Source organism: Hemiscyllium ocellatum, chromosome 8 (assembly GCF_020745735.1).
Source record: "Hemiscyllium ocellatum isolate sHemOce1 chromosome 8, sHemOce1.pat.X.cur, whole genome shotgun sequence".
NCBI classification, from domain to species: domain Eukaryota; kingdom Metazoa; phylum Chordata; class Chondrichthyes; order Orectolobiformes; family Hemiscylliidae; genus Hemiscyllium; species Hemiscyllium ocellatum.
In genome coordinates this window covers 96939761-96967723 of record NC_083408.1, presented here as the reverse complement: position 1 = coordinate 96967723, position 27963 = coordinate 96939761, and the positions used below count along the sequence as shown (strand labels likewise).

Sequence of the window (27963 nt, the reverse complement as noted above, 5' to 3'; positions counted from 1 at the left end):
GTATGAATAATAGCAAAAACAAAAGATGATGTTTGAGACTGAATTTGGAAAAGCTGCAGTGCAGGTCAGTACTAGATGGAAAATAAAATATACGACAACTCGCAAACATGTGGACAGGAAGTTTTAACATCCTTTATCATGAGCTTTCTTGAAACACAAAAGGCAATTGCAACAACTATCAATGTGTCAGCCTCATTTTACCTGGCAAACCCCAGTGGATGATTAGAGTGAATCATAAACAATACCAGTTTGAAAAGACAATAACAGGAATGGCTAATCACACTGTTCAGCTTTATAATAATTTAGATTGTTATAAAATCATTAATAGTGTGAACAATTCATCCAAATCAACTCTCCAAGGCCTCGAATATCTAAATAGAAGCCCATGAGTCACATGCAGTGCTTGAACCTTGGCCATTTCGCCCAGGAGGGTCTAGTGAAAGTTTATTTTTGTCATAACACACATTACTGTGCAAGATGTTTTCAATTAGACAAAATTAATTTTAAACTATAGTCTACAGTGTAGCTTGCAGGGAATGCTTTTATGCAAATTTAATTACAGAAAATTAGATTTTAATTTAGAGTTGTGGTTGATGTTCTGTACTGCAATTATTCTTACATGGGCAAGAGACTCCATTGCAAGTGAATAAGTGGCCCATAAAGACAATGATTTGGAACCTCATGTCATACAAGTTTGTAATTAGTTTTCTTCCAAGCAAACTTAGTAGTTCTTTACTGGAATACCTTTCTAAGTAGCCATTAGTATTTGGATTATCATAGAAAAGACAGCCAACTGCAGCTTCCACACTGCTACTGAGGATGGGACCACCTAAATAGGACCACCTCAACATTCACTAAATATTAAGTCTGAAACTAACAGGCTAAAAATCGTTATTTCAAAGTAAAGATAGAACACAACACTTTGGAGTATTATATTGTACAAAGTTCCAATTTACTATCAAAGTGTTCCTTATTGAATAAAGAAAGACTTAAAACAGATGTTGCCACAATACAACATTTCAGATAATGAACATTATAACTTACCAAGCGAAGACCCAATTGCAGCACAAATTTCTTTGGGAAAATCCTATGATTTTGCTCAAATATTTTCTGAAGATCAGATCCAAACCGATCCATCACCATAAATCTATAACTAAATTCAAAAGAGAAGTTCAATCTTAAGTAATACATATCCAATATTCATTTGTGATCGGCATTTTTTGAAATAATTGAACCTGTTCAAATAATGTGTTTCCGGATAAAATTTGAAGAATTGCGTTGCAATTTAAACTAAAATCTATTGTGCCATATCAAGGACAATTGAAGGACAATTAGCTCAAGTGGCTAGATAGCCAGTGTGTGGTTAAGAATTACACCAACAGCACAGATTCGACTCCCAGTTTGGCTAAACTTTGCCTCCTCGCTTGGCCTTGTTACAGAATGTCGCTCTTAAAAGTATATAATTAAGTGCCTGCCTCCAAATGAGAGCGCTGCCTGGTCTCTCAGATAATGGTTAATTACCTACTTGCTCAGTTGCATAAATAGGCAAATTGGCCTGTAAAAAGGACAGTAGCAAGATAGCATAAGGGGAAAAAAAAGGATACAATTGCAACAAAAATAATCAAGTGCACAAACTCAGCAGGTCTGACAGCATCTGCAGAGAGAAAGAAGAGTCAACAGTTTGGATCTCATCACTCTTCTTCAGAGCAGGATATATGATTTTCTTTTGGATTTTTATGCAAGAACCCAGATATCTAATGGTGCTTCACCAGTATTTCCAAGTGCAATCTGGCAGATTCATAATATGTAAATTTGAAATAATGGAAAACAAGAGAGGGCATGCACATGGTGAGCCCTTATTCACACCGCAAAGATAATGTTTGCAGCCCCCTATTTGAAAAAAAGAGTTGCACTGAAAGCAACCAATGCTATGTTTAGGAAAGGATGGTTCACACAGAAACATAGCATCATATAGCAAAGTCAACCAGTGCTGAACATAACATAACCCAGTCAAATGCATGACCTGCTAAGCAAGGGACCACCTCAACACTCACTAAATATTTAGTCTGAAACCTAAGTAATTGTTAAGCGGCTGGAGGCTGTCACCAAAATATAAGCTTTTTAATTAAAAATATTTTCCTGAATTGCAGTCAGGTCCAGCTTAATTGACTGCATTGTCAAATACCTTTAACACTATTTGAATTCTGTCCTAAGATCTACTCAAAGATGACTGTGACTCCACTCCAAAATAAAACTCTTAAGCAAGTTGTCTGTAAATTCTTGATAGGGGCCTGCAGTAGACCTTCTGTCATATTGTTAGGAATACCCAGTACTTGGTTGTGTGTTTTAGTATAGATTTAGGTGTGGGAATCAAATGTTTTAACAACAGGAATTGGAGTAAATGAAATTAAAGTAAACTAAGAGGCTATTAAGTCTTAAAAGATCGAGCCCATGTTTGCTTAAGAAGATAACAATTAGAAACATGACCATAAAAAAATCCATCTAGCTTATTGGTCAAAGAGCTAGAGACAATATTTGCAATGCTTGCAAGAACCGCAGCCCAGAGAGATACTTTTAATTTAGAGTAAGACAAAATTAGTTTAAATGCATTCAGCGAAGACTTCACTATTGAGAAACCAGTTTATAATGCCTTATTTGATCTATTGAAGCAAATTATGGATAATTAATCAATCAAAGTTAGTTTGAGTAGCCAACTCAGGGGGTTTCAATGTGGAGAAGAATGATGCTAAGGGATGCACTCTGGTTTCAATTTATTTGAATGTTTATTGGAAACATTAGCTGCAGCCCATGTGACTTTCAGCTTACTAAGACATAGTTACTTTTACTTAGGTACCTGCACTATAAACAAATATGATTCAAACTGTGAAATGCAGGTGAAGATTAACCTCAGTTTGAATGTTGTGAGGGAACAGACACCTGATGGCTGCCTAGTTTGAAGGCAGTAATTGAAACATCTTAGCTTTCAAGTAGCCAGAACGAAAACAATTGTGCATCCAGTCTATTAAGACAAATTAAACTTTTGCCTTGAAGAATAGTTGGAACCAAGGGGAATTAAAGCTAAGTTTCCAGAGGACTGCAGTGTACACAGGGGCTATTTTTCCCTGAACTTTTAGATTGATGCATCCCATGAGAACTAATGAGGGAATTTCAGTAAATTTGAGTGCACAACAACATTGTATACAAGTACATATTAGAAATTAATTGTATTTGCTTTATTTAAGGTTTATATGTATATAATGAAGATTCTTTTGTTTAGAAAAAGTAGTCTTGTGGCAATGAGCTACTGTTTAAATCAAGATGTTAAAATTTTCTTTTAAATGTTAACCATCCCCACTAGTATGCAACATGAAGGGCTTTTGCCCGAAGCGCCAATTTTCCTGCTCTTCGGATGCTGCCTGAACTGCTGTGCCTTTCCAGCACCACACTCCGACTGGTATGTAACATGACTTAACTAGGGTGAGTAATTTTTGTCCAATAACTGAATACATGTGACAAATCTGTCACTATTTATTTATCAACAGAGATAAATTAGAATAAAGGAAGAACAGATTTATAGTAACTATTCAACAAACTGCCACAGGACTTGGTCATTTTCCCTGTGCTAATGCTTAATTTAAATTACATTAAACCAAACGAAGCCCCCACCAGGAGTTTTCTCTGTTGACCTGAATGGAACAGGCTCAAGGGCCTGAACTGCCCATTCCTGTTCCTATCTCCCGATCTATTAGTGTGTGCTGACCTATCCCAATCTTCAACTACCTAAGTAATATCGTAAAAGCAACTAACTCCAGTTATATATATATATAACATTATATATTACCAACTGTGTGGAAACAGGCCCTTCGGCCAATCCAGTCCACACAAACCCTCCGAAGAATTACCCACACAGACCCATTTCCCTCTGACTAATTGATCTAACACTATGGCGCAATTTAGCATGACCAATCCATCTAACGTGCACATCCTGGGATTGTGGGAGGAAACTGGAGCAAACCCAGGCAGACACAGGGAGAATGTGCAAACTCCACACAGACAGTCACCCAATGCTGGAATCGAATCTGGGACCCTGGTGCTGTGAGGCAGCAGTGGTAACCACCGACTACCGTGCTGCCCACTATCTCCAAAGCCCTTTGAACATATACTGAAACAATATAAAACATTTTAATGATCTCAAATTCAATTCAACAGGACACCACAGACATGCAATTTAATCCATTTCTTTCACATTTTAACTTTGTATTACAAAGTATGTCACAATCGATTTGATTGGTTCCAATCAGTTTGGACAAGTATACAAGCAGTGTCCCCTTGAAAAGCAACGCATGAGTGTGAGAAAATTTACATGAACATGTACTTTCCTGAATTATATTTAGCTTCTCAAACTGGAATCTGTAAGATATTTCAACAGCAACTTTTATCCACATGACTTAACATAATGAAGTGCCCCAAGGCATTTCACAGGAGCATTATATAATGAAGTATGATATTTAGTCACACTAGGAAAAGTTAGCTCAGGCAATCAAAAGCTTGATCAAAGGTAACTTTAAAAAAAAAGTGATAAAAGTAGGAAAGCAAGGCATAAGAAGGAGTCTCAGCCTCAAGGGACAATGACCAATTTCCAGCAATTTGGAAAATAGTGTAGCAGTATGCAAGTTAGTCAGGAAGCAGGCTTTGTCAAAGTTGGGAGCAAGGATGTGCCACACAGTGGCCATTCACAGAAATTAATCTTATTTTACAATTGGAAGCAGCAGCAGTTAATAGTAAATGCTCTAAAGACAATAAAGCTTCAATTTGAAACAACATGTGCTTTCAGCTTGATGGAGCTCCGAAGGCCACAAAATTGAAGAAAATCAATTCACTGCAAAAACTCTGGGGATTAATGCATATTCTAGAGTCAAAATACACCTCCACTGACCTGCAATGCATGATAGGCTGCATACAAGCTTACCTGTTGCCTCCTTTATCATATAGTCCTGAGCCCCAATACTTGGGTACACCAAGATAACTTAATTTGCGGGATGCTATCCAGCTATGAACTATGGAAAGAAAAAAACAGTCACAAAGAGAGTTTGGATAAAATAATCTACATCAAATACATTATGACGCTATTATCCAAGAGAAGCACAATCATACTTCTCATAGCCTTGAACAGTCTTAGGAAAATAGGAAAATATATTTTGGAGATAGATACAAAGTTATTTGACTAGAATACGTCTGAGCAACAACAGCACTTCATACTAAATGCCACACTGCCAGTCTGTCAGCAATTATTATTGAAAAGATCAGCAACGGGCATCCATAGATAAGGAAGTGATCAATAGAGAGCATGTTAGAACTTGGATATAGATGATTGTCATATTTTCAAATAAACCCAGCTGATGACTAAAGTAAATGCTACAGTTTCTGCGTTGCACTCAGATTAGCACCAAAAGTTTTAAAATTACTATGTATGGACACGAGCAATTATTTAAACAAAACATTCATAAATACAGAATCAATGGGTACAGGATTGATGCAGTAAACCAAACAATCACCAGCATTTCCACTAAATATGCTTATGTAATGAATATTTAGCACTTACAAACAAATCCATTGTCATAGATCTAATTTGTTCACAGGTTAGTTTTAGGAAGGTCAGATATTTCCACACTACATGACAACTGATCTTTCGCATGCAATATACTTGAACTCACTTAGCTCTGGTTTTGCTGCTCTCATATAAAACTTGAGTTCTGAAAAAAGTGGTCCATTGGTGCTGGGTTCCTAAAAACAGAAGAGACACACATTAGGATTCTATAAACTGTGTATGATTGAAATCATAATATTCTGTATAACAGTTCCAGCTTTTTTTAAATTTACATTTCAATAATAATCCAGAGACATTCAGTCAAATTATCAGGGTTCAGAAAATATTTAAGGATGTTTTCAAGGTTGGAGGATTTAAGCTACAGGTAGAGGCTGAAAAGGCTGGGGCTGTTTTTACTGGAGCATCGGAAGCTGTGGGATGACCTTAACTAGATTTATAAAATCATGAGGGGCATGGATATGGCAAATAGAGAAGGTATTTTCCTTGGGTGGAGGAGTCCAGAACTAGAGGGCATAGGGTGAGAGGGGAAAGATACAAAAGAGATCTAAGGGGTAACCTTTTCATGCAAAGGGTGGTGTGTGTATGGAATAAGGTGCCAGAGGAAGTGGTGGAGGCTGATACCTTTTAAATGTTGCAATTGTATCTGGATGGGTATACGAATGGTAAGAGTTTGAAGGGATATGGGTCAGGTGCTGGCAAGTGGGACTAGATTAGGTTGGAATATCTGGTTGGCATGGACGAGTTGGACCGAAGGTTCTGTTTCTGTGCTGTACATCTCCATGATTCTGAGTTTCATCAATGAGATGGATTTTTTTAGACAATCGCAGAGCTTAGGACTTAGGCATACTTATGAGTGATTACTCAATTTACTGTTTGAAATTAAGGATGCTCGAGAGCCCAGAATTCAAGGATAGCAAAAATCTCAGCAACTGATATGGCTGAAAGAGAATGGAGATAGGAAGGTAGGATTAGAAAATAAAAACGAGAAATATAAATTGAGCATTGCTTAACCATGAACTTATGTAGGTCAGCAAGCACAAGTCAGATAGATGAGCAAGAATTATTGCAAGTTAGGAAACAAAGATTTGGATGACATCAAGTTTATGGCGGGTTGAATGTAGAAGATAGGTCAGAACCAGTCAAGACTCCAGGCAACAAAGACATAGTGTTAGTAGATGAGTTGAGACCAAGTTGGATAATGGTGAAAACAGATAGTTCGCATCATGGTGTATATATATTGTATACAGTTCACTGCAGGATCAAGTATTACCTCAATCAAGCAAACAGCCCAGTTCAGCCACAGACCCAATTGTCAAGGAGAGAGGCAGTCAGTGGTAGGCGCTGGACATTTGAAAGAGAGACTGACACACCGAATACAGGCTTCAGTCTTCCCAATATTGAAGTGTTTACTTGGAGGAAATGTCCACTTAGTGTAGTGAGTTGCATAAAGCAATGTGACAGATAGTCAGAGGAGAATCGAGACATAATGATGAGATAGGGTTGACCAGCATAGAGTGAAAATGGATGGTATGAACTTGCTTTGAAGGAACTACACATACATGAGATATAGGAATGGGACAAGGTTAGTGCCTTGAGGAATCGAAAAACAACCACAAGGAATTCGGAATGTAAGCTATTATAGCTATGGCTATAAATTGATATACAAGAAATGGAATCATAAGTATACAATTTAACCCAATTCAGAGATGAAAGAAAGACAATAGAGGGGAGTGGAATCGTTAACCATGCCAAAGGTTATAGACAAAGGGGATGAAAGAATGGATTTACTAACAGCAAAGCTATTTAAGATGTAATTTTGACTTTGGTAAGAGCTCATTCTGCACTATAACAAAGGTGGAAGCTTATTTGGAGGTATTAAAGAGTACAGAAAATCATATACATTTGAGAAATTTCAGGAATGGAAGTTGGGTCATCAGCAATAAGGATAAGGGCAAGGTGGTTTGTCTCATTAACGACTCATCTCAGACAAGGTGAGCATGGAGGGTTCCAGAGAAACAGCATAGAAACAACAAAAATGTCAGCGATAGGCAGCAGTGATTTGGGGGCTTTAGCCTGGTGAAGGTGGTGAGGAGGTGAACCAGCACAGACAGTTGAAGTGTTTTAAGTAACTATTCGTCCAACAAAGTTCTGAGTATCTCACATTAGTTGTTGCAGGCAAGGGCCAATGAAATAGGGGAGCAGTTTTAAAGGTTGTACACACTAGAGAACAGAAGCTGATACTTGTTTCCAGAATGATCAGAAATCATTCACCTTTGGCAGATAAGAGCAGAATCTGACAGTGCTTTACGTGGTCCAGCCAGATCCCGGTTGCGACAGGATTAAACCAGCTGAAAGCCAAAGTCATTCAAGTTTGTATTCAGTGAACTTAAACGATTTGAAATAAGCGATCAGTGAGATGGCCAGTGTGACAGTAATTGTCTTGAAGGAGATTAGAACATTAAATATGGAAGTGAGTAGATCAGTAGGTGCAGAAATGTAGCCAAAGATAAATAATTATAACTTTTGAAAATGCAGTGGTAAATGAATTGAAGAGCGTTTTATCCATTGCCGAACATTATCTGACATAAAATTTTAAAGATAAAATTGGTGCTGATATTATAATTGATGAATGATAAAGTGGCTATGGTGCCATTACAGCAATCCATTTGATGAGGCCCAGAAGAATTGCACAGCATAACAAACCAGATGATTTCTACTACCACACTACTCAAAAACAACCAAAACACAACTTTCCAAAAAACATTCACTGAAAGAGATTTTAGCATTAGTTTTAAATGACCATTTTACTAATTTATGAAAGCGATGTGTCTAATTTTCAAACCTAGCCTTATCAGAACACTTTGTATCTGATTTGACAGGAATTACAAAATGTCCTACTAGCACATTTTTCAGTAACTCCTAATCAAACAGGTAAAAACAACAGAATAGCATCATTTAGTCAAAGATATTGTCTCAATGCTAATTCAATGGGTTAGAAGTCAATTGAGGCATTAAAGGCGGGAATGCCCAAGGGAAAATTAATCAAGTCAAAGTAACAACTGTTTATTTTCTTCACCAAGGAAAAATTGCTTTAGCATATGAAGCAATGGTAAAAATATACATTGGATCAGAATGATTACAGCATTAGAGAACATTCTACCTACGTTGGCTGTCTGTCAAAGTATTTTGCCTCGTGGGACTTTGCTACCTTCATCGCATAGCCAATTTTAGGTTTCAATACTGATCTAATTCTCTTTTGAAAGCCTCGGTTAACCCTGCCTTCACATTCTGAAGCAGTGTTTCCAGGTTGGGGGAAGAGGTAGAAGCTAACTGTGGAATCAAGAGCAAGGGAGATTGAGGACTGAGGGGAGAAAAGAGGAGCATGGCCTCCTTTTCTTTCTGCCCTCTGTTTCCCCTCTTTAACAGATGCTGGCACTAAACCTTAATAAAGATTCCTAAGTACAGGGGAGCCAACCATAAAAAAGATAATACATTTGCAAACATCACATGATCCAACGTCATCAATGCAACATCACAGTCTGATACTACTTGTCCAAATGTCCCAAATGCCTACAACAGAACAGGTAATTGTACTCAATGTATTAACGGTCTACTAAAAACTCTAGAGCCAGCCCTGGCATTTCAAACATTTAGTAGAGACGGAATCTTCTGATGGGCAATTTCCCTGGCTTTACCAGCCACATGCTTTAACCCTACAACAACTGTCTTAAACCAAAAGAGAAAATGCTGGAAAATCTCAGCAGGTCTGGCAGCATCTGTAAGAAGAGAAAAGAGCTGACGTTTCGAGTCTAACTGACCCTTTGTCAGATCTTATAACAAAGGGTCAGTTAGACTCGAAACGTCAGTCCTTTTCTCTCTTCACAGATGCTGCCAGACCTGCTGAGATTTTCCAGCATTTTCTCTTTTGGTTTCAGATTCCAGCATCCGCAGTAATTTGCTTTTAACAACTGTCTTACCCCTCTGCCCTATACAAGCTGCTACAGTAATAGATTCTACCAGGCCAACCCCCTCTCAATATTAATTAATCCTGGGATGAAAATGAACTAAATAACTCATCCAAAAGAAAATTAACTGAAATCACATTGTGCTTGCAGGGTTCTAAGCATGAGGGACAATCCAGAGAAAAGTAAGGAAAAAAAACCTGAGAATTGCTGCAGGAGATGGCCAATCCCAGAATATTTCTCATCTGTTAAACTGTACAGTTAGCATTTAGAAAATAATGACTCCTGCATGCCTGAACCAAGCCTCTGAGATGACTTTAATTTAGACTTCATCGTGAAGCAAAACAAAGAAAAAGAAACAATCTTTACACTAATATTTATGTGGTAGCAGCCCAATTTTATGGGTGCTGGTTTATAAACAAGATCTGTTCATTGAGCCAGCACAGCAATACAGTTCAAGGTTGATAAAACAACTCTCAGGCAGGCAGGCGGACAGCAGAGGCACAATGGTAGCAATAACGTAGGGGTTCCTGCTTCTCTTTTAGTGCAAGTCCCACAATATGTGGGATTATTGAAAGAAAAAATTACAGCAAAATTCTAAGCAGCCTTGTTTTTTTTTTCAAAATGTCTGTTTCACATTATCACAATCACAACTGATCAATTCTATCCTTGAGATGTACAAATCAAATAAATGGATAGACAGATACATAATCCAGCCTTGCAAGGATTATATGCTCCATGATACAGCCTGCCAAATCCAGGGAGTAAACTTGCACAAAATTCAAGTATTACCCAATTTGAAAGACAAATCTACTCATTTTCAGACCAGGTCTTAAAGCTTCAAATCTTAAACTTTTTTTTTTAAAAAGAGGACACTTTTCTGCGGTTCCACTGTCAAAAATCAGTTTTTCTCAAAGCAATCTGGATTGTTCAGATTAACTAGTAACCAGATGTTTGATACAAGCAGAACATTCTTCTGAAGAACTTACAGCATTTGTTAAGGCATATTACAGTGCAATTCAAGTATAGCAGTTCACAGTGCAATATAGATCCAATTAAGTCCAATATAACACATAGAATTCTAGATGTATTAACATGCTATTTACATTCACAGAACACATTTACTAATAAATACAACCAGGGAATGTTTACACATGTCCCAACGTAGGGGAGCATTAAATTCTCTCTTTTCCTCATTGAACCTTTGTGGCATGGAAAGAGAAGAGAAACTCAACAGGTCAGACTTTTTTTTGTCACTCATTCACAGGATGAGAGCGCCGCTGTCTAGGCCAGAATTTATCGCCCATCTCTAATTGCCCAGAGGACAGTTGAGAGTCAACCATATTGCTGTGGGTCTGGAGTCACATGTAGGCCAGACCACGTAAGGGTGGCAGTTTCCTTCCCTAAAAAGGACATCAGTGAACCAGATGAGCTTTTGTTTTACAACTTACAATGGATTCATGGTCATCATTAGACTCAATTTCAGATTATTTTTATTGAATTTAAATTCAACCATCTGCCATGGCAGGATTCAAACCCAGGTCCCCATAACATTATCTGGGTCTCTGGATTAATAGTCCAACGATAATACCACGATGTCATTGCCTTCCCTTAATGTTGGTTGTTTTTCCTCTCTCTCCACAGATGCTGCTAGACCTGCCGAATTTCACCAGCAATTTCTGTTTTTCTTTCAGATTTCCAGCATTTGCACCATTTTGCTTTTCGGTCTTTCTGACAATTGGTCCATAAAGTTTGGAGTGCCCCTCAATATATAGTGTTGGGCTTTGGAATGCTCCAGTTTGAAACCGTCATGGAAAGCTCTTTCTACAGGAATGCTAACAAATTATTGGTAGACCAAATTGCACTTCTAGCCAATTTGATGACCTTTCAGCAGCAGCTGATATTTGTCTCATGCACGCCTCTGGGATCACTTCATACAGAAGAGCTTTGAGTTACAGAGCAGCTCATAATGAACCATGTCAAAAAGTTATACATTTCTACACAGATGTTCTTCACAATACAAATTCCAGGAGACAGGCAGCAACCTCTTTCCCCATCAAGTGGCCTGAGAAGAGCATGCAATGGCACTGAGAATTTGCATGTATGTGAATGATATAACAGGAAGGATCTTTCTCACCAACATCCAAGCTAAATCACGGTGCTTGTATGACAACTCTGGCTAGGAGGTACACTACCAAAAATGTCTTTTGACAGTCTACTTTGGGAACCATTCAACAGAATCAACCATTTACCTTTCCTTCAGGGTCTCAAAGTTGTTGTGTGCAGCCCAGTGCTTGGAGGTCAGATTTAGTTTTCTGCACATATTTTCCCACGAGGCATGGCATGGCATGGTCTAACTAAACACAGCATTTGACAGCCTCAAGAAGAAATGACAGAAGTTAAGCATACTAGTGTATTTCAATATAATTCACATGTCAGCATAAAAGGTGCAAGTGTGCTTGTACTTACCACTTTAATGACATATGAGGCACAATTTCCAACTGCTTTGTCAGAATTTTCATCAGCTAAAAACAAAACAAAGTTGAAATATGGACCTAATTTCAGTCAACTGAAATATCAGTTCCGTAATTTCATCAAAACGTGGCTCAATCACAACTAACAGAAAAGTTAAAGATAATATTGGACTTAAAAAGGCTTATTAGAATAACAAGAGTAGTAAGCCTGAGGAGTAGGAGGATTCCAGAGGCAATACATAACCAATAAGTAGAAAGGAAGAAAACATTTAATATGGAATAGACTAGCAATAGTGAGTACCTGATTGTTAAAGCTTCCACAGGTATGAAAAAGGGAAGAAACTAGTTAAAAACAGATGTGAAACCTTAGAAGCAGGGTAAGGAAACATTTTCATGGGGAAAAAGGGAACAGAACAGATGTCAGAAAAATGTTCTTTTCTATCTTTATAACAGAAGACAAAAATCTGGAAAGAGGGAAAAACAAGTAGCAGGAATACTTAGCAGTATTAAATCAATAGTATGAAACAAATTGATAAATTGCTAAAAACTGATAAATCCCCTTGCCTTGAAGACCCATAAACTAGGGCTTTAAGAAACATTGTTACAGGAATAGCGAATACATTGATCTTTCAGAAATCAAGGTCCTAGAGTGCTGTCTGGGAATTGATAAAAAGGAAACTTGTTACTCAAAAAGAGGATAGAGAGAAACAAAAGGGAAACAACGGAACAATTAGCCTGATAATAGTAATCGGAAGACGGATATCACTGGGTGAACTCAACATGTATTTATGAAAGGGAAATCATGCTCGACAAAATCTGTTTTAGAGTTTTGAGGCTTTAACTAACAAGATAGTGAATGTAACATACTTGAGATTCTTAAAAAAGCATTCAGTAAAGCAATACACAAATGGTCATATTCAAAGTAGAGCACAGGAGATTAGCATGATTATATGTAGACAGAAACCAGGGAATATAATTAAGCTGTTCATTTTCAAGTTGGTGGAAACCTAGTGAAGTGCCACAAGGATCACACATTCTAAGTATTTGAGACCGAAAACATTCCAATTACTGATGAGGGAACAGGATACAATGCTGTGATACAAACTTAGTTGAAAAGAAAGCTGTTGAGACACAAAGAAGTTGCAAACGAATAGTGGGGTTAAGTGAGCATGAAAGAAAATAGAAATGCAAAGGAGTGAAATCACCAACTTTGGTAGGAATAATCAACTATATTTTTAAATGGAGAAACATTGTAAAATATTGGTTCTCTATACAAGAATCAAAATTAATATACAGCTAGAGCTTGGAATAGAAAAGCAGAAAGTACATTTACCTTTATTGCAAAGGAATTGTGCATTTGAGTAAAGACATCTTATGGCAATTATATCGGGCCGAAGGGCCAACGCCTCTTCAAATTTCTTATATTCTTACAACCCATTCCAAATCAAAATAACTTCACATATTACATTATAGCATGTTAATTATCATACCCTGTGGAACCAAGTGACTACCATTTGGGAGAAGAGAAAGAGAAAGTTCAATTATTGTCAAGTCAGCTTGAAGGTCCCAGGATTACTAAGTCTGGCTTAGAGAGTGGTGTAACATCCAAGGAGCAGGAAAATCGACGTTTCAGGCAAAGGTCCTTCATCAGGAATGACAGACCTAAAGCAAATTAGGCTCCTGTAGCAAATTTGGTAACTAATATTCATGTCAATGTCTCAAGTAGTAGGATGGCATGACCAAACAAACTAAAGAAATCCAGTTAACACTGTAGCTGAAGCAATTTTTACAGTCTCTTAAAATAACACACGCATATTTTATAGTATTTTGTTTAACGAGAATGGGAAAACATTCCCCAAAACCATGAAACAAAATGATTTGACTCAAACTCCTTCTGGCCATTTTTCCGACGTTTAGACTTTTATTAGTCATCTGAATTTAGAGGAATTACAAAAGGAATCAACATGCAAATCACACGTGTTTGTTGCAACATGAGAAAAGGAACAAATTATTTATTCCTACATTCCCAGTGGAAAATACTTAAACCTCATATTATTGGATGACAGTGACCATATGCACTAGACTGGGGCAAATCAACAACAACAGCATAAACAGATGTGACAACAATAACAACTTTTAGTATGGTCCACACTATCAGAGTGAATAATCGTCACTTGTCTCTGTGAGATTAGCAAATTGCATTATTGAGCTGCAGCATGCAGAATGCAATATACAAATAGCTATGCTTTGAAATTTGACTTGCATCTCATTTTATACATCGACCATTTACTGATGCTTTCAATTTCGTAGAAATCTGGCTTTTTGTAATCAGGAAAGAAGGTCGACAAGTTCCTTCAGACCTTTTCACAAAGCACATATAAAAGATTGGAAGAATGTTGCTAAACTTGAAAGGGTTCAAAAATTTACAAGGATACTGCCAGGGTTGGAGGATTTGAGCTACAAGGAGGGGCTAAATAGTCTGGAACGGTTTTCCCTGGAGCAAAGACTGAGGGATGACCTTATCGAGGTTTATAGAATAATGAGGGGCAAATGGGATAAATAGACAAAGTCTTTTCCCTGGAGTGAGGGAGTCCAGAACTAAAGGGCATAGGTTTAGGGTGAGAGGGGAAAGATATAAAAGAGATCTAAGGGGCAAATATTTCATGCAGAGGAAGGTGCTTGTATGGAATGAGCTGCCAGAGGAAGTGGAGGCTGGTACAATCGCAATATTTAAGAGGCCACTGGATGGTACTTGAATACGAAGAGTTTGGAGGGATACGGGCCAAGTGGTGACAAATGGAACTAGATTAGGTTGGGATATCTGGTCAGTATGGAGCAAAGGGTCTGTTTCCGTGCTGTACATCTCTATGGCTATGCCAACATGAGGAATTCAATGACAGAATCTGATTCCACATTCAGCTATCTTTTGATGTATTATTTTCATAACAAATGCTGCATCACTGTTTTTCCTTTGCTAAAGGTACAAATGTGAGCTGTTCTAAAGCAATGCTCAATCACCTCATCCAATACAATGAGACAAATGAATGCCCACAGGGAGTCAACAGTCTTCAGTTTGGGGAATAATTAATGTATGGTAACTACCTTTCATTGATTAGAAGGTTAATGAAACATTGTCATTTGTTCCAAGGGAACACAGAAGGAAGGATGCTATGCTACAGTGTATGAGTGATGAGGCCACATCTGGAGTACTGTGTGCAGTTTTTAAACAACAAATTATAGAAATAGTTCAGAGTTCACTCAACTGAAATGCAAATGTGAGGGCATGGCTGCATTCATGGGGGACATCTTATGAGGAATGATTGGACAGGAAAAATGAGCTAGTATCTACTTGAGTTTAGAAGAACGAGAAGTGATCCTATTGAAATAATTGAAGATACTGAGGGGACTGGCCAGAATGTATGCTAAAAGGATAATTTTGCTTGTGGGAGAGATTAGACCTAGGAGAACTGGCTTAAAAATAAGGGAGGACCCATGTAAGATGGAGATGAAAGAGACTTTTTCTCAGTCATAGTTTTCTTCCATTGCCTTTGAGGAAGAAAGTCCTTGGATATTTTTGAGGCAAAGGTAACTAGCTTCTTGATGAATGAGGTAGTCAAAGGGTATTGGGAATACAGATAGTTTCCTATAACACCATAGTTGCGTTCCAATGAAACCTCACTTAATAGAAAATTGCATAGTAGAAATAATGGAGCCTATGGGAAAAGTGGGGTTAGATGCAGACCAACATTAAATATCACTCACGATCGCTCAAAAATCTAATGCCAAGTATAGCACAGTCTGAATGAAGGTTGAAATCATATGTATTAATGAACCAAAAGTAAACACCGTAGATATAAAAAAAATTAAGAAAGCTGCTGCTGTACAGTAGCTTGCACAGGAAGCTGCTCTGTTGGCAGCTGACACCAGTGCATTCACAGGACAGCATGAAGACTGGCAATGACATCACGTTTGCACAGAATGGAACAAAGATCGACACCGATACCATGCATGCGGGGCACAGCACATGTGCAGAAAGGCACAAACACTGGCGCATGCACAGATCAGCACGGAGATTTTGGCACTGACATCAGCACATACACAGAATCCCTGCTGGAATTGTACTATTGCTAATGGAGAATCCCCGCTGGAATTGCTAATGGAGGTAAGCATTCTCAAAAATATCGTTCCCTAATTCTTCAGAAACATTATAGCCAAATTGTGCTGCTGAAACACACATTCTCCCAGACCCTGTAGGTAGGAAAGTGGAATTGAGGCCATACTCAGATCAACCAACATCTTGATATGATGAGGAGACTGGAAGAGGCTGAATGGCCAACTTCTGTTCCTACTTTATACATTCATATCCTCTGCCTAATCCTAAGTTGAGCTCCACAACTATATTTCCCAAATACATCTCATACTATAGTCATGTCATTTACTTCCGTATTCTTTAGTTACCAAGCTGATTAAGTCAGACTCATTTATTTCCCATTTTAAAAGTCAGGTTTATTTGCTTTCTTCATTGTTTAAACTACCTAACCAAGGAATCAAACACAAGTCAAACAAGTTTTAAAATTACAATGAATTTTCAGATGCGAGGTAGTTCAACATTTAAGAATTATTTTGATTGTTAACTACATTAATGACAACTTTATAAATAAAACAAATTTAAAAAATGAGGGGGCTAGTACATTAAACTACTGATTAACTTCAGGAGAATGTATAATTGTGTTACCTATTTAAATGCATAATTTGTTTTAGGTTCCTAGAAAATACAATTACAAACTGCACTGTTTCTAAACACCCAGTCAGTAGTTAGTAAAATCACATGCTAATGCTTAATATGTAATGCTTACTGATCTAACATACCAAGTATTGATAGTTGTTAACTTTGCCAATTTCAGAGAACCTCAAAGAATGGCAGTGACTCATCAAGACAGTATTGGTATATGGATCACCACATTAGTAAGTGAAGTGTGAGCACTGGTCACGGAAGAAGAATAGGCATGCCCAACATTCCTAACGCTCAGCCAACCTTCAATAAAGTAGTTCCTGTATTTATATCTGGAATCGAGATGACCAAGTTCATGGATCTCACCAAACTGCTGTCAATGATCATTTCAATGCTTTCTAATTAATTTTTCATCCCTTATCTAAGCTAGAAAAGATTATTGTTAAGCAAGAGTTCACAAGCTACAGGAGATAATATTTGCAAAAAAGTACAATCAACTCTAATGTTCACCGCAGGAATAGAACAGACTAATATACATTGTTAGCAAACAGCAAAGATGCCTTCCTCCTTCATATGAGAATTGCAGCAAGCTCATCTCAAACTGAAAGTTAATTTTAAGATAATGCTTACAATGTTACCATTCATCCATTTCTGCCAGGATTCGAAGTTCTGCTGTCAAGAAAAGTTCAGATGTGGCCTTTGTGGACCTGATCAAGGATACATAGAACATCACAGTGCTGTACAGGCCCTTTGGCCCTCGATGTTGCACCAACCAGTCATATCAATCTGAAGCCCATCTAACCTACACTATTCCATGAATGTCCATATGTTTGTCCAATGACGATTTAAATGCACTTAAAGTTGGCGAATCTACTACCATTGCAGGCAAAGCATTCCATACCCTTACTACTCTCTGAGCAAAGAAACTACCTCTGACATCTGTCCTATATCTATCACCCCTCAATTTAAAGCTAAGCCCCCTCGTGCTCGCCGTCACCATACTTGGAAAAAGGCTGTCCCTGTCCACCCTATCTAACCCTCTGATTATCTTATATGTCTCTATTAAGTCACCTCTCAACCTTTTTCTCTCCAATGAAAATAGCCTCAAGTCCCTCAGCCTTTACTTGTAAAACCTTCCCTCCATACCAGGCAACATCCTAGTAAATTTCCTCTGCACCCTTTCTAAAGTTTCCACATCCTTCTTTTTATGCGGTGACCAGAACGGTACACAATACTCCAGAGTTTTGTACAGCTGTAGCATAATCTCATGGTTCCGGAACTCGATCCCGCTATTAATAAAAGCTAAAACACTGTATGCCGTCTTAACAACCCTGTCAACCTGGGTGACAACTTTCAAGGATCTGTGTACCTGAACACCGAGATCTCTCTACTCATCTACACTACCAAGAATCTTACCATTAGCCCAGTACTTTGCATTCTGGTTACTCCGACCAAAGTGAATCACCTCACACCTGTCCGCATTATACTCCATTTGCCACCTCTCAGCCCAGCTCTGCAGCTTATCTATCTACACCATCCTTTGTCACTATCCACAACTCCACCAACCTTAGTGTCATCTGCAAATTTACCAACCCACACTTCCACACCCTCATCCAGGTCGTTTATAAAAATGACCAACAGCAGTGAACCAACACAAACCCTTGCGGTACATCACTGGTAACTGGACTCCAGGATGAACATTTCCCATCAACCACCACTGTCTTCTTTCAGCAAGCCAATTACTGATCCAAACTGCTTTATCTCCCACAATCCCATTCCTCCGCATTTTATACAACAGCCTACTGTGGGGAACCTTATCGAACGCCTTGCTGAAATCCATATACACCACATCAACTGGTTTACTCTCATCTACCTGTTTGGTCACCTTCTCAAAGAACTCTAAGGTTTGTGAGGCACAAACTACCCTTCACAAAACCGTGCTGACTATCGCAAATCAAATTATTCTTTTTGAGGTGATTATAAATCCTATCTCTTATAACCTTTTCCAACACTTGACCAGGAACTGAAGTAAGGCTCACTGGTCTGTAATTACCAGGATTGTCTCTACTCCCCTTCTTGAACAGGGGAACCACATTTGCTATCCTCCAGTCTTCTGGCACTATTCCTGTAGACAATGACGATTTAAAGATCAATGTCAAAAGCTCGGCAATCTCCTCCCTGGCTTCCCAGAAGATCCTAGGAAAATTCCCGTCCAGCCCAGAGGACTTATCTATTTTCACACTCTGCAGGAATTCTAATACCTCTTCCTTGTGAATCTTAATCCCACCTAGTCTAGTTGCCTGTATCTCAGTATTCTCCTTGACAGCATTGTCATTTTCTACAGTGAATACTGTTGAAAAATATTCATTTAGTGCTTCCCCATGTCCTCTGACTCCACACACAACTTCCCACTATAATCTTTGATTGGCCCTAATCTTACTCTCATCATTCTTTTATTCCTTAAATAGCTATAGAAAGCCTTAGGGTTCACCCTGATCCTATTCGCCAACAATTTCTCATGTTTCCTCCTGGCTCTTCTGAGTTCACTCTTTAGGTCTTTCCTGGCTACCTTGTAATCCTCAAGCACCCTAACTGAGCCTTCACATCTCATCCTAACATAAGCGATACTGAAATTAATTTAAAATTCTCATTTGTCTGCAGATCACTTTGCAACTTTCCCCCTTCCTATCATTGTAATCTCAATGAGCCCCCAAAATATTACTACTAATTTAATTTTGGTCTTTTGGGTATCTCAAACCAGTAAATTGCACACAGTTAAGTAGGAGACATCACATTCAGAATGTGAAACAGTCTGAGTGAAAATATGGTTCAGAAAATCTGGAGGCATGCGAATTCAGTGCAGAGGGGAAGAGTGCTTTTTGGGCTTATAATTTTGTATGATTCTGTTTTTTAATAGAATAAATAGAAGCCCAGCATTGGGAACCCAACACAAGAGAGTGTGACATTACAGGAAAACTACAAGTTCACTGGCTGGTTATAATTTCTAATTTGACTATTATTGGTAACTTTCACATCAAAGGTAAATAGGCAAGTATCTACAGGTTACAAACAAAAGGGCCAATAGGAAATTAAAAAAAAAACAAATTCTAACTAAGTGAACAAAACAGAATTGCATGGCCAGATAATGTATTGAATCTGCATGCTGTGGGAGCTGGTAGAACCCATTGTGGATTGTAGTGACATATCTGCAGCAAGCATAGTTTACTTAAGGACGCCTCACTCAGAGGTGATGACCTGGAGTCTGAGACTCAAATACTGTGACACAGCAGAAAAGGAACAATCTGAAACCTGTTTCAGCAGGTAATCACACCACTTGATTAATTACCTCAAATTTGGTTAGTGGCCAGGGACAACACACAAGCAAGGCAGGTAGAAGTATCATGCTGATGGAGACTCCAGTCCTTGAGCTTTTCTAACAGCTTTAAAGTTCTTCCTCCTGGTGTAGATGACATCTGGAGCTGTATGAAGGATGAGTAAACTGACCATAGCACCATGGTATTGGGATCCGTTCGGGGGGCAGTGGGGTGTAAAGAGAGAAATGTAGCTGTAATCGAGGATAGTATAGTCAGGGGAATAGAAAGACCCCTGTGACCAGAATGAAGAGTCCTGAAGACTGCGTTGCCTGCCTGGTGCCCACTCTGGATCCCAGCATGATTCAGGTGGACTATATTCTCTCAGCAGAACATCTTTCCAGCTATATCTGTGTGGACCACAAAAACTAGATCTTTCCTAACCCATTCCAAGTTGGTCTGCAACTCATCTGGACTGCAGACAAACTTGGTGTGGGAGGGGAAAGATCCAGCTGTTGTGGCCCATACAGATATAACTGGAAAGATATTTTGCTGAGGGAATATGAGCAGCTAGAGGCGAAATTAAAAAGCAGAATCAAAAATGTGATTATCCATGATGACAATCTAAGCCACGAGTAAATCTATATACAATCAGCAATTAACATCAGGCTCAAAGATTCGTCTGGGAGAAACAGGTTTGAATTAATTGATCATTGGCACCAGCACTGGGGAAGAAGGAAGCGGTTCTGTTGTGAAAAGGTCCACATGAATCATGCTGGGACCAGAGTCCTAGTAAATAACATAACTAGGACTGCTGATAGGGCTTTAAACTGAAGTGTGGAGGGGAGTTCAGTTGCATGGAAAATTATGGAAAAAGTTCGGGGGGGGGGGGGGTTAGGACTCAGAGGTTATTCAAGTTTTCAGAATAAGTAATACAACAAAGTACGGAAAGGTTCAGGAATCTAACTTTAGGCACAGATGAGGGCACAACTATGAGAAGGGGGCAGTCAAAGCGGGAGTGAAGGTGTTGTACTCAAAGGCACACAGCATAAGATATAAAATAAATGAGCCTGCAGCACAAATTGAAACTGCCAGGTATTTGTGGATATGAGAGACATGGCTACAAGGGCTTTAGAGCTAGGAACTAAATATCCAAGGATGCACATCATACCAAAAGGACAGGTAGATGGGCAGAGGGGAGAGGGCTGCCTTGTTAGTTAAAAAAAAAATGAAATTTAATTGGCAGTGATAAATGATATTGAATCTGAACAGGTGGAACCTATGTTGGTAGAGTTAATGAACCGCAAAGAAATAAAGACAAAATGGGAGTTATGTACAAGCCCCCACAGTTGTCAGCATGGAAACAGAAAATAAATCAGGAGATAGAAAAGACAGGTAAGATAGACACTATTGAAATAATCATAGGAGTATTCAATATGCAGACTGATTGGAAAAAAATCAGGTAGGTATGGATCCCAAGGAAAGGGATTTGTGGAATATCTGGAGTTTTGTTTTTCCTGGACAGCTTGAGGGAGAGCCCATGAGGGTACAGACAAATCTGGGTATGGTGACATTGAATGAGGCAGACCTGATTGGGGAACTTAAGGTGAAGAAACCCGAGCTTATAGTGACCATAATTATGATAGAATTCACACTTCAGCTTGAGGGAAAACTGAAGGGAGAATCAGATCTAACAGTATTACAATTGAGTAAAGGTAACTACAAAGACACGAGGAAGGAGCTGGTCAGTTCATCGCAAGGGAGCCTTTCAAGGAAAATAGTGCAACAGCAATGGCAGGAGTTCCTGGCTGTCTTAGCAGAAATTTAACTCAAGGAAGAAAAAGAACATACTCAAAGGAGCACGAGGCAACAGTGGCTGACAAGGGAAGTAAGGGACAGCATAAAAGCAAAAGAAAAAGCTAACGTGTGGTGAAAATTAGTGGGAGAAACCTCCTAAAACAAGCACAAGACAACTGAGAAAGCAATAAGGCAAGAGATGATGAATAGGACAAGCTAATAAATAATAGAAGAGACTGCAAGAGTGCTTTTAGATATATAAATGATAAGAGGCAAAAGTGTGCATTGGACAGTAGGAAAATAAGGCTGAAGGAGTGGCAATGGGGCACAAAGAAATGGTACCGGAACTAAGCAGGTACTTTGAATCAACTTTGTAAGGTCCAAGGTGAATAAATCACTTGAACCGGATGGACCATGTTACAGGGTCTGCAGGAGATATCCGAGGAGATTATGAAGCTATTGGTGGCGATCTTTCATGAATCACTGGATGCTTCCAGAGGACTGGAAAAAAGTTAATGTAACACCCTTATTGAAGAGCTGAGAAGAGTGAGCATTGATCCTGAATGATCTTGCCAGATAGAAATGGAAAGGATGCTTTCCTCTTGTGGACTGTCCAGAACTAGGTTATTTTTAAATTAAAGGTTACTACCTTAAACATAGATGTGTAGAGTTTTCTTTCCCCCTCAAACGGTTATTCTACTATGGAACTGTATCAGAAGGAAGTGAAAGCAAGATTCTAGTATTTTTAAGATGGGTTGTTAGATAGCAGAAACAAAGTTATTGGGGATGGACAACAACATCAATGTCAAAACAGAAGATCAGGCATTATCTTAATAAATCATAGAGAATGCTCGAGAAACAAACAGCTTACCTCTGCTCACAATTTGTATATTTGCGTGCAAGATGCTCGTTAAAACTTGGGATGTTTTATTATGTTGAAGGAGCTTTACGAATACAAGTTGATTATAATTTTCTTATTATACCAAATGGAACTGACTTAGACGTGAAGAAAACGGTTTCAATTTGTAAAGTCCTGACATACTATAAACAGAAAACTGCCATTATCCACTTAGCAATAAACTACCTTTAAATCAAACATCACTGGATGATCATCCTTTAAGCCCGGACGGAGAAATTCGCTTGCAACGAGTACTTGAGCTCCTTGACCCTCACTAGAAACAGAAACTGCCTTTATAATTATCAGACAGTGAGCTGTTAAACATTATGCATCAGGCATGGGATGAGCCAACATGACAGTTAGCATACGTTACCTCTCAAATGAGAGGCTAGAGGCCCATTGTCTATATTTACCCAGGTACAGGAGGCCAAATCCACCCTTGCCGATTGGCTTCCCAATTTTCCATTGCTTCTTGGCAGTATCAGTCAGCACTTCCCCTGGTTTAAGTTCCTCTGCCATCTTTCTCTTGGGTGGAGCCCTTGTTCTGACAGCTGCAACACGTTTGGGAGGCATCTGAAATTTTTAAAAACTTCGTGTGAATACCTTCAGAAAACTTAAAGGCAGAAGAATAATTAACACCTTTCTTTGCAGAAGTGAAGACTTTGAGAGTAACCAAGCAAATCCTCAAACAGTTAAAACATTGTAAGCAGAAAGATGATGTTAATTACAAATAATTTCTAGGCCAAGAGATAATTAAATTCCAACAACCTTCCTAAGACAGGATGACTGTTAATAGATACATCAGTAACTCAGTATGTCATTTGCTTTTTAAACCTCTGGTGCGCAGGAAATTCCATTCCTTCAGAAGAAAACAATTTTTCTCCCCTCCATAAGTTTTATAAATGAAGTCCATACTTGATGGAATACTGTACAACAAAACTGGCATTTGTTCAACACCTTTCAGAGTATCAGGAAATTGCAAACTACTTGACAATTGACATTGTTTCTCCAGTGTAGTGACCACTGTAATGTAGGGACCACTGTGATGTAGGGCAGAACAGCAGCAAATTTACTTGCAACAAGGTCTCAGGTAATTAATTCTCTGAAATTTGTGCCATAGGCAGACAGTCTGGTGAAGAAGGCATTGAGCAGGTTTGTCTTCAACATTCAGACTTTTGAATTGGAACGTCATGACATTGGTGTGGCTTTTCCTGGAGTAGTGTGTGCAGTTCCGGTTGTCCTGTAATAGGAGGGATATGATTAAACTGGAGAGGAGCCAGAAAATATTTACCAGGATGTTGCCAGGGATGAGGATTTGAGGTGTAGAAATAGGCTAGGACTATTTTGAGTTTGAGAGTGCAAAAAAGTTTTTAAAATGACACATGAAGGGCAACTTTTTTATATAGGGTGGTGAGTGTGTGGAATGAACTACCAGTGGATGTGGTATGTGCACGTAGTTATAATTTTTAAAAGACATTTGGATAAGTACATGAATATAGGAAAGCGAGTTTTGAGAAGATTTGTAGCTCAGGTTGAGGTTCTGGATGTAGGTTTGCTCGCTGAGCTGAAAGGTGCCAGCTCTGTGAGCAAACCTACATCCATGAATAGAAAAGGTTTGAAGAGCTATGGGCCAAATTCAGACAGTTGGGACTCGTTTAGTTTGGGAACATGATCAGCATGGACTAGGTCATCCGAGGGGTCCATCGCCATGTTGCATGACTCTATGATAGCACAAGGAACAGTACCTCACCTATTGTTTGTGACACATGTTTCCACTTTATTTGACAACAGCTTTTGGTGAAAATTCTATAATACACATTTACACTTATTCTAGACTCATCTCTTGTTTCTTATTAGGCTGTCAGCATTTCCTTTTGCCTTGTAACTTCATTTTTGTCATTAAATTCCCCTAGTTCCCACTCTATCACGGATCTTCTGCTTTGTTGCCACCTTTTCCCATTCCTTACTTCAGGACTTGCTTAAAGTTTGTTGGGCCTTGAATATTTTTGATCAACCAATGAAATGTTAACTTTACATTTCACTCCACAGGTGCAACCTGATGTCAAGAATGCCAGATGTTTCAGCTTCCATTTCAGATTTCCAGCACATATGTTGCTTTAGCAATCTCTTGCAATGTAATGGATAACCATTGTCAAATCAAATGCTTTTTCGAAGTTTACTGCCTCCTTCCAAAAATCGGTCTAGACTAGTTGGTGCTGTCAAAGTAATGTTGATAATCTACAATGAACTCATATCCCACAAAATAACTACTTATATTGTGCCTCATAATACCTATCAACAATTTCCCAATGCTCATTGGTCTACAATTTTATAATTCCGGAGTTAACATTGTGTAGAATGGAGTCATTTTTCGAATTTTCTGATCCTCTAGGATTTGGACAGTCCTGTCCAAACTGAAAGGTATGGCAAGACAATGCTTAATTATTTGTGCTCATTCACTAAAGAAATAAAATGTCAGATTATCGTCGACAAATTTTAACAATAAGCATTATTTCCAGCTTTGATTTCCCATTTATTCCTTTAACACAAAGTGATTCCTTCACAATTCGTAGGAAATGGTTTTTGCCTTCCTATGCTGCTCCTTTCCCTATCATTCAAGACATTGAGAGTTTCAGTCTATCCCCTCTAAAAAAATTCTTGCCTCTTAGTTAGAAGATCGTGGGTTCAAATTACACTTGAGACTGTTGATGATAATTTGGATTTTGAAGGTGGTGCTGGCTTTTGCAGAAGGAGTTATATTAAGGCCCTGTCTTCCTCTTCAGGTGATGTACAAGGTGCCAAGGCACTACTTGAAGAGCAGGGGTTGTTATTTCGGTGTTGTGGAAAGCATTTATCCCTTGAGCAAAACAAAATAGATTAACTGTTATTTATTACATCCCTGTTTGCTGGATGTCACTGTGCAACTTAACTGTCACATTTCATACATTAGCATTAACCATAAAATAAACATTACATCCATTGAACCCAGACTGCCATTCAATAAGATTATAAATGATATGATTTTTGTCCTTAACTCTACTTTCTTGCCTGGCTTCGTTAGAATTGTTTGTCTTCCTAACTACTTGCTCCATGTGCATGCAATCCTTTTGGAATTCACGTGCATGGATCGCTCTGTGACAGCATTCTGCAGTTAGTCTCCATTTAAATAATATTCTGTACTTCTATTTTCTTGACAAAATGGACAACCTTGCATTTTTTCACATTATACTCTATTAACCAAATGTTTGGTCACTCACTTAACCTACCGATATTTGTTTGGAACCTCTATTTCGCTTACAAATTGTTTCCCTACTTATATATCTTTAGCAAACCGACTGTCATAGCCTGTTCCTTCATCTAAGTCATTCGTGTAAATTTGAAATAATTGATGCTCCAGCACAGATTCCTTTAGCATTCCAGTATTTGACATTTGACAACTTGATAACACCTCCCCATCCCAACAGTTTCCAGTCACTTAATCAATACGCTAACCGAGCTTATATTTTACTCCCAACACTATAAGCTCTCATTTTGTGCAAAAACCATGAACAAGGCACTTTGTTTATCAAATGCATTCAGACATCAAATATACTGGATCTACTGTTTCACCTTTATCCACTGTATCAGTTATATCTTCAAGGAAGCAAATATATTTGTCAAACATTACTATACTTCAAAATAATTATTTTGGGTCATGGAAGATACAATATGTTTTTATGTTAACATTGAATGTCAGTACATTGTATACCAGGCAAACATTTCATGATATCTACTGTCCACACTGTTCCCTAGATAGTAGCTCTAACTCAATGCCACTACTCTTTTCTTAGTATCTGAAATGAAATCTCTTGAACAAAACATTAAATCCAGATCTTGTATGCTCTCTCAGGTGGATGGAAAAGATCCTAAGGCCCTTTCTGGAAAAAGCAGGAAGACATCCAAAGACTCTAGGTTACTATTGCTGAGCTGAAAACAAAGTCACTAAAAGGCCATTTCATTGGCAATAAGTTTATGGGTTTCATACATTACAACCAACTACAATCACATTTGCAGATGTACCCTTGAGAATACATTGATACAGTGAACAATCCTACACAAACGTTTTTGTTTCCTGCCACCTTGAGACTTTGGAAATGTAATCCTACCAACATTTCCTCCTTCACTCTAAAGTGACGTACATCAAAAACATCATTGATATGATAACAAATTCGGCCTCAAAGACTGAGCTTTGGTGACCATGATTCCTGATCAATTAAGTTACTGCAGTGGTATAGTTGGACAAGCAACCTGGAATAATAATAGTGAACAAGTGTTCAACACCCACACAACAGAAAATATATTTCCAGACTTTCTTTTGCAACTACATTTCATGATCTTGAAGTCTTTGGACTATCATAAGAATCAGTTGGTTCACTAATGTATATGGAACAAGGTCTACAGCCCTAATAGACTATAGCCTATGGCTCTAAGCCTACAAGAATATGGTGAACTCTAAAATGCTTTCTGAAACAGCTGAGCAAGTTACTTAGCTGTATTAAGCCACCATAAAGAAAGCTACTTATGAGTTTAATCATCGAGAAGAAAGTGAGGACTGCAGATGCTGGAGATCAGAGCTGAAAATGTGTTGTTGGAAAAGCGCAGCAGGTCAGGAAGCATCCAAGGAACAGCCATTCCTGAAGAAGGGCTTATGCCCGAAATGTCGAATCTCCTGTTCCTTGGATGCTGCCTGACCTGCTGCGCTTTTCCAGCAACACATTTTCAGCTATGAGTTTAATCAGGTGACCACAATCACCTTTACAGGGCAACCAAATACAGATAACATATGCCAGCCAGGATGCCAAGACGTTGATGCTAGATACACACAAGTTATCTTAAACAAAACTATTTAAAGTATTTCATTTGTAGATGGCTGACTGATCATATTTGAACAATAAGCTTTGTGTTACAAAAGTATAAAGCTTAATGAAGCATATGTCAACAAAATGTCACTTCTCTCAATTCTTATTTCTGAGCAGCTCACCTCATAACAATTCTGCTCTACGAGTTGCGTTTTAGTACCGCGGGACACACAATCCAGGAACCATAACATTGGCATTTACAGAAGATACGAGCAACAGAAAAGCTACATATAAAAGGAGTTAAGACAAGATGAGAGTGATTAGGTCATTTAATTTCACTATC

General features: G+C 38.4%; 1 protein-coding gene across 1 annotated transcript in view; it reads right to left on the bottom strand.

Annotated features, from left to right (window-relative positions):
• vrk1 (VRK serine/threonine kinase 1) overlaps window positions 1-27963 on the bottom strand; it is an 81658-nt gene that overhangs the window by 44361 nt on the left and 9334 nt on the right. Inside the window, exons 2-6 of the mRNA XM_060828562.1 lie at window positions 23196-23355; window positions 12040-12095; window positions 5715-5784; window positions 4970-5057; window positions 1045-1153 (exon numbers count right to left, since the gene is read on the bottom strand). Coding sequence (XP_060684545.1) covers window positions 1045-1153; window positions 4970-5057; window positions 5715-5784; window positions 12040-12095; window positions 23196-23355 — 483 coding nt within the window. The remainder of the gene's footprint in view (window positions 1-1044; window positions 1154-4969; window positions 5058-5714; window positions 5785-12039; window positions 12096-23195; window positions 23356-27963) is intronic.